At 57.8% G+C, this 7,500-nt stretch overlaps 2 protein-coding genes across 2 annotated transcripts in view; one reads left to right on the plus strand and one right to left on the minus strand.

Annotated features, from left to right (window-relative positions):
• Positions 1-3,776: 3,776 nt before the first annotated feature.
• Positions 3,777-5,549, minus strand: ENH_00064920 (hypothetical protein, conserved; the record flags this gene model as incomplete). The annotated part of the gene is made up of 3 exons (XM_013582220.1): positions 3,777-4,575; positions 4,860-4,921; positions 5,037-5,549. 3 exons carry the CDS (start codon positions 5,547-5,549, stop codon positions 3,777-3,779), a joined length of 1,374 nt encoding a protein of 457 aa, XP_013437674.1.
• Positions 5,550-6,666: 1,117 nt separating this feature from the next.
• Positions 6,667-7,500, plus strand: part of ENH_00064930 (helicase, putative) — a gene marked incomplete at both ends in the record, with an annotated part of 8,015 nt that continues 7,181 nt past the window's right edge. Inside the window, 2 exons of the mRNA XM_013582221.1 lie at positions 6,667-6,869; positions 7,018-7,500. The exon at positions 7,018-7,500 is cut by the window's right edge and continues 448 nt beyond it. Coding sequence (XP_013437675.1) covers positions 6,667-6,869; positions 7,018-7,500 — 686 coding nt within the window. The remainder of the gene's footprint in view (positions 6,870-7,017) is intronic.

Below are 7,500 nucleotides of genomic sequence, written 5' to 3' on the forward strand. Positions count from 1 at the left end.
GAGGGGATTATATCCATTCCAATCTGGGGCTGCAGCTGTGGCCGGCTGCGCGTTGCCGGATGCCTTGCTGCCTGCGCAGTTGCTGCTGCTGCTGCCTTCGCTGCTGCCTGTGCTGCTGCTGCTTGTGCTGCTGCTGCCTGTGCTGCTGCTGCTTGTGCTGCTGCTGCCTGTGCTGCTGCTGCTTGCGCTGCTGCTGGGAGGAGTGCGAGGGGCCTTCCGTCCCGCGGCGTCCTCTTCATCCTCTGAAGACGTAGCGGCCTCTGCTGCTGCTGCTGCTGCTGCTGCTGCTGCTGCTGCGCGTGCGGGCTCGACGGCGGTGAGGGCAAGCAGCTCAGCCCGCTTGCTGCTGCAGTACTCTGCTGCTGCTGCTGCTGCTCTGCTGCGCCTCGCCAGCAGCACCACCGCCTCGCAGTGCAGCGTGTGGGGAAACATGTCCACAGGTGCAGCAGCAACTGGCTGGAAGGGGTCGTTGCAGTCATCGGCGCAGAGTCTGTGGAGAAAAAGAATTAAAATCAATTAAATAAACTTTAATTCATTAAATTTAATTAAAATATTCAAAAATAATTCAAAAAATAAAACTATTTCCCCTTAGACTCACTCCAACAGATTCTCCACCAGGGTCTTGCAGTTGCACGAGACATACACCAGTTTGCCTGCGACAGCAGCACCCAAACAGCAGCAGCAAATCTCAAGTGCTGCTGCTGCTGCTGCTGCTGTTGCAGCTGCTGCTGCAGGGATACTTCTGCTGCGGCGAGACTCACCCAGCTGCCTGCAGTGCTTCAGAGCCTTCAGCACTTTCGGGTCTGCAGCAGAGCACAGCAGCAGCAGCAAGAAGCAGCAGAAGCAGCAGCGCCGTCACGAGCAGCAACGCCAACACACTGCAGCAAAAGTCAGCAGCAGCAGCAGCAGCAGCAGCAGCAGCAGCAGCAACTTACGAAGTCCCATGCGGGGGGGGTCCACGACCGCCGAAATATATGACTCGGCGCTGAACTCTTCTAAGAGGCCCGGCAGCACATCCTCAGCCTTCCCTGCAGCAGCAGCAGCAGCAGCAGCAGCAGAGGCAGCAGCAGCAGCAGCAGAGGTAGCAGCAGCAGCAGAAGTAGGCTCTCGGTATTCACTAGTAATTAGGGCTCAACAACTGGGGTGGCATCAGCAGCAGAAACAGACTTAAGCCCTTTACAGATAATTAAGGCTCAGCAGCAGAAGCAACAAAAGCAGCAGCAGCAGCAGCAGCAGCAGCAGCAGCAGCAGCAGCAGCATACCTGCAATGAATTCGACGTCAGTATCTAGCCCGTTGAGTTTGGCGTTGCGTCTCGCGTCCTCAACAGCAGAAGCAACTGCCTCAATTCCAATTACCCGTCTGCTGCTGCTGCTGCTGCTGCTGCTGCTGCTGCTGCCGGCAGCAGCAGCAGCGTTCTTGATAGCTGCTGCTGCACAGAGGGCTATAGTGCCCGCTCCGCTGCAGACGTCCAGCAGCGGCCCCGAAGGCGGCAGCGGCAGCAGCAGCTGCAGCACAGCTTTGTACATGACCTCGCATGCAGGAGTATTAGTCTGCATGCAAACAGCAGCAAATCAGCAGCAACTCCGAGCTCAGCTGCACCTCCTGCTGCAGCAGAAGCAGCGCAAACACCAGCAGCAACTCGAGCCGGCGCAACAGCAACGCCCTGGCAGCAGCAAAACTGCACCCTCGTGGATGCGGCAGCAGCAGCAGCAGCATTCTGTTGTACCGCACCTGAAAGAAGGAGGCGGGCCCCACAAGGAAGCGAAGGCCGCAGAGTTTTTGTTCCAATACGTCCGCGCCGTACATCTGCATGCAGGAGCAGCAGCAACAATGGCTGCAGCTAAAGACCCGCGAGCAGCAGCAGCAGCAGCAGCAACAGCAGCAGCAGCAGCAGCGGCGCCTTTTAGCTCACCTTCTCCATTGGATGTCCCTCAACTGCATCAGACACTGCAGAGTTCTGCAACGCACTCAGAGCAGCAGCAGCAGCAGCAGCTCAGCAATCGTAGCAGCAGCAGCAGCAGCAGAGACAGCAGCAGCAACTGCAGCAGCAGCGCACTTCTTGCAGGAAGATAGAAGTGACTTTGTACTGCCCGAAAGTCCGCCCAGCAAAGGCATCAACAACGCTTTGAATCAAGGCCTTGCGATTTTCAGCAGCCTCCCGCTGCTGCTGCTGCTGCTGCTGCTGTTGCTGCTGCTGTTGCTGCTGCTGCTGGTCCTGCTGCTGCTGCTGGTCCTGCTGCTGGTCCTGCTGCTGCTGCTGCTGCTGGAAAGGGTTTATCTGCACCACCAGCATCATCGACTGCGCCCAGGCCGACGTGCGCACCATCAGCAGCCGCCAGGTGCCTGAGCAGCACACGAAGCAGCAGCAGCAGCAGCAGCAGCAGCAGCAGCAGCAGCAGCAGCAGCAGCAGCAGCAGATGAGCAGCGCGGCAGCATCACAGAAGATGTTATAGAAGGGACCAAAGACAAACAGCAAATGGAACAAAAAACGATAAAGAACAAAACGGCATAAAAAGGGAAAATGAACAAAAAAATGAACAAGAAGCATTAAAAGAATCAAAAAAAGAAATAAATTAAAATAAATTAATTAAAATAAATAAATTAAAATAAATAAATTAAAATAAATAATTAAAAGCAAAATAAATAAAAGGAAAAAGAAAACTTACCTTCGTGGGTTCGCCGGTTGTAAACGGGAAAGGGGGATTTCCTGAGGAGTTGCTGCAGCAGCGCAGCGCAGCGCCAGTCTAAACCCTAGCTAAACCCTAAACCCTAAACCCTAAACCCTAAACCCCAAACCCTAAACCCTAAACCCTAGACGCACCTCCATTGCATGCGCTGCTTCCTGCATGCCGTGGTTTAGCAGCAGCAAACCAGAGGGCGGCGCCACTTGCGGCTGCAGCCGCTGCACCCCGCACACAAACCCCACGCAGGGGCTCTGCTGCTCCTCTTCCTGCTGCTGCTGCTGCTGCTGCTGCTGCTGCTGCTGCTGCTGCTGCGGCGGCGGCTCCTGCTGCTGCTGCCTGCGGGCTATGCCCACAGTAAACTCGCACTTGTTGCGGTAACCCATTCGCCCCGCAACAGGGGCAGGCAGCGCCGGCAGCACCTGGAGGCGAGCAAGCAGCACAGAATTAGTTTTGCTGCAGCAGCAGCAGCAGCAGCAGCAGCAGCAGCAGCGGACAACACATATGTGGAGAGGAGCCAAAGGACGCTCAAAGCGCAGCAATAGCAGCAGCAAAACCACGAGAAACGCAGCAGCAGGAGCTGCAGCGGTAGCTCTTTAGCAGCAGCTGCTGCAGCAGCAACTTTGCTGCAGCAACGAGCTGCTTGCACCAGCGAGAATGTTGCTGCAGTAGCTGCTGCTGCTGCTGCTGCAGCTACCGCTGCAGCTTCCCCGTAGTGACCATGCCATCTTTACGACACTTTTGCCGCAGCAGCAAGCAGTTAGCCTCCGCGGCGAACTCGCTGCAGCAGCAACGCTTCTGCTGCTGCAGCAGTAACTGCAACGAGCTGGATCTGTTGGTGCTTACGTCGCAGCCAACCCATCGCTTCGCAACCTTAGGAGAGTGCCATGGCAGCAGCAACAGCAGCAGCAACAGCAGCAACAGCAGCAGTATAAACCAGCGCTCATATAACAAAGGATCTAAGTGTTCCGGCACAGCAGCACAGCGCATTTGCTGCTGCGCAATGCTCCGCAGCAGCAGCAGAACAGCAGCAGCAGCAGCAACAGCAGCAGTGCAGCAGCAGCACCGGGGAATTACTTTAAGATATGTGTGCTTCATTTTGAGTTGGTCGTAATATGAGAAGCTGAAAGCAGAAGAACAGAAGCAGAAAAAGTGCGCAGATCCTGCTGCTGCTGCTGCTGCTGCTGTTGCTGCTGCTGCTGCTGCTGCTGCTGCTGCGCGCATTGTTCACATCCAGAATGAGCAGCAGCCGACCCCACCGAACCAAGAACGACGACTGCGACGCCAACAACAGCAGCAGCAACAACAGCAGCAACAGCAGCAGCAGCAACAGCAGCAACAGCAGCAGCAACAACAACAACAGCAGCAGCAGCAGCAGCAGCAGCAGCAGCATACCCGTGGAGGGGCGCAACGCGGTGTTCTATGGATGCTGCTGCAGTTAGGTGGGGTTTGTTGTTAATTAAGTGCAGCAAAGCTGGCAGCGGCTTTTGCTGCTGCGCAAAGTCGCACTCCGTTGTGCCTGCCTTAGCAGCAGCAGTGCCGGGGTCATCCCCTGCTGCTGCTGCTGCTGCTGCTGCTGCTGCTGCTGCTGCTGCTGCTGCTGCTGCTGCTGCTGGCCGCGCGTTGCCGGCCTGTGTCTGCCGCCTCTTCGGCGGAGGCCCTTCGCTGTCTGGAGCTTTGCTTTGCTTCCTGTCTGCCTTGCCCTCCTGCTGCTGCTGCTGCTGCTCCTCTTGTTCCTGCTGCTGCTGCTCCTGCTGCTGCTGCTGCTGCTGCTGCTGCTGCTGCTTATTGCTGCGAGACCTGGCCTTGTGCAGGTATATTAAGTTGCCTCTAAACGGCAGCCTCTCCGTCGCCCGCTCAAATGCTGCCAGCTGCTCCTTGCTTTCAAAGTCCCTGCGCAGCAGCAGCAAAAGCGTGCAGCCAGCAGCAGCAGCAGCAGCAGCAGATGAGCTCAGGTTAACAGCAGCAGCAGCAGCAGCAGCGGAAAGGAATGACGCAGACTGACAGCAGCAACAGATGCAGCAGCACCGGCGCCACGCGCAGAGCCGCAGCAGCAGCAGCAAAACATGACTCTACGCTGAAGGTCTCTTGGCCTCCGCTAAAAGCAGCAGCAACAGCAGCAACAGCAGCAGCAGCAGCAAAGGCAGCAGCAAAGACAGCAGCAGCAATATGCCCACATGAAGCCCCAAGCTGCTGGGGGGACTTTGTCCAGAGCCACAAAGGGCAGATTGTTCTCGCGCTGCAGCAGCACAGCAAAAATGTAGGGTATCCAGAAACTGCTGCTGCAGCAGCAGCAGCAGCAGTAGCAGCAGCAGTAGCAGCAGCAGCAGCAGCAGCAGCAAGAGAAGGCTCACCATCCATTTTTCGATGACTTCCGCCTTGTTGCGCTTCCAGCTCTTGCAGGCCGCGTATCTCCTGAGCAGCCCTTTCGCTGCTGCTGCTGCTGCAGCTGGTGCTGCTGCTGCATCTGGTGCTGCTGCTGCAGCTGGCTCGGCTGCTGCGTCCGACGCTGTAGGGGCAGCGTCTTGATTCTCTGTGTCTGCTGCTGCTGCTGCTGCTGCTGCTGCTGCTGCTGTGCTTGTAGAGGCGCCTGATATGTTGCAGTTTGCCGCTGCAGGGACGCCAACTGCAGCAGCACCATCTGCTGCTGCTGCTGCTGCTGCTGCAGCTGTCGGCGCTGCTGGGGTCCTTGAGCTTGTCATGACTCGAGGCCGCAGTGCTGCAGGTACGGAAGGCCGGAGTAGCAGCAGCTGCTGCTGTTGCTGCTGCTGTTGCTGCTGCTGCAGCGTCGTTGGCAGCAAGAAGCAGCTGGTGTAGGCGCAGCTAATAGATGCTAAGGCCAGCAGCAGCAGCAAAGGCTTCTGCATGCGTCGTTTGCTGCAGCGAGCCGCTACTAGGCCGGTCGATTTGCTGCTGCAGCCGCTGCAGCAAGATCTGGAGGGCAGCCGCAGCAGCAGCAGCACAAATGCAGAGAAGCAGCAGCCAGAAACCTGTTTTATTAATCCTTTATTTCGCTGATCCGAGCATTAGCACAAAGTTAATGAAGGCCTTTATGCTGTCGATAACCGCTGCTGCTGCTGCTGCTGCCGGCGCATGCAGCCGCTGCTGCTCCAGCTGCAGCAGCAGCCAGTGCTCTGACTGCAGCGTGGAAGCGCAGCAGCGCAGCAGCAGCTTCTGGAAGGCTAAAGAATTTGAGATCTTTGACGCTGGAGATCGAGGTGTATGTACACCTCGTTGTCTTATCTAGAGGGCTGCTGCTGCTGCTGCAGCTCGAGAACACCACCGACCCCACCGAAGATCCTGCAGCAGCAGCAGCAGCAGAACACCAGCTCTTGCCTGCTCCCAATCAAAGAAACATTCGAACTCCGTGTGTACACTTAACGAAGAAGCAGCAGCAGCTGCAGCATTTGTTGCTGCTGCTGCTGCTGCCGCAGAAGGCGCAGGGGATGCCACACGGAGCTGCCTCGAATCTTCCGCAGCAGGCCAGCAGCACCTTCTGCTGCTCCTTTGCTGCTGCTCATGCTGCATATTGTTTTATTGACATTTACACCAAAGAGACCTTGTAACAGCCGCAGCAGCAGTAGCAGCAGCAGCAGCAGCAGCAGCAGCAGACACTGCAATCGACTTACGCACAGCGGCGTCGCTAGAGCAGCTGCTGTGGCTACAACGCGAGACACTTTAGCCGAGGCCCTGCTGCAGTGCTTGCTGCTTCTTCAGCAGCAGCAGCAGCAGCAACAGCAGCAATGCCGCCCGCATGAGGCCCAGCTGCGTTGCCGCTGCACCGCTTCACTGCTGCAGCAGCACAACCTCTGGCAGCAGCAGCTGCTGCTGCCGACTTAATCCAGAGCTAGAGGCCCACTTACTGCATATATAGTGGAAGATGAAGGGGGCTAGAAAGATGCAGCAGCAGCAGCAACAGCAGCAGCAGCAGCTGCTGCTGCAGCCGCAGCACCCAAAGCAGCCTGCGTTTTACCGAAGGGCAAGATGCAACCACAGGATTCTGCTGCTGCTGCTGCTGCTCTCATGGTTGGTTTGCTGCTGCGATTTGTCGGGGGCAGCAACGCACAGGAAGAGGCATTTACAGCAGGTAGCACTGCCGCTGCAGCAAAACAGCAGCAGCAGCAGCAGCAGCAGCGGCAGCAGCAGGAGCAGCAGCAAGAGCAGCAGCAGCAGCTGCGGCTGCTATAGTTTTGTCGCCAGCCAGCCCCAGCGTGGAAGATGTCTGGACAGCAGCAGCACGCACACCTCAGCGGCGAGACTCAAAGTGGCAGCAGCACCTGCTGCTGCTGCTGCTGCTGCTGCTGCTGCTGCTGCGCGGAGCGCGTATCTTCACAGCCATGTTCGTTTGGCAGCAATACATGAGGGTGCTGCTGAGTACAGCAGCAGCAGCAGCGAAGAGCCGACGGAGAGCAGCAGCAGCAGCAGCAGGGACAGCGAATTTGGACCTCCTGGCAGCAGCAGCAGCCGCAGCAGGCGAACTCGACAGTCCCCGTTCATCGGGCCTCAGCTGCAGCAACAGCAGCAGCAGCAGCAGCAGCAGCAGCAAAGCTTGGGAGCGAGTTTGCCGTATCCGTGGCCGTCGAGCCCCCCGCCCGCCTTCGGCGGGGCCCCGTACTACAGCAGCAGCAGCAACAGCAGCAGCAGCAGCAGCAGCAGCAGCAGCAGCAGCAGCAGCAGCAGCAGCAGCAGCAGCAGCAGCAGCAGCAGCCCGTTTGTGTCGCGGTACTGCGAGATGTACAGCGCGGCGGAGCTGCGCAGCTACCTGCAGCGGAAGGGGCTCTGCTGCAGCGAAGACGCGGAGAAGTTCGTTTGCACTTT

Source organism: Eimeria necatrix, genomic scaffold (assembly GCF_000499385.1).
Source record: "Eimeria necatrix Houghton genomic scaffold, Enh_scaff597, whole genome shotgun sequence".
Classification (NCBI taxonomy): Eukaryota; Apicomplexa; class Conoidasida; order Eucoccidiorida; family Eimeriidae; genus Eimeria; species Eimeria necatrix.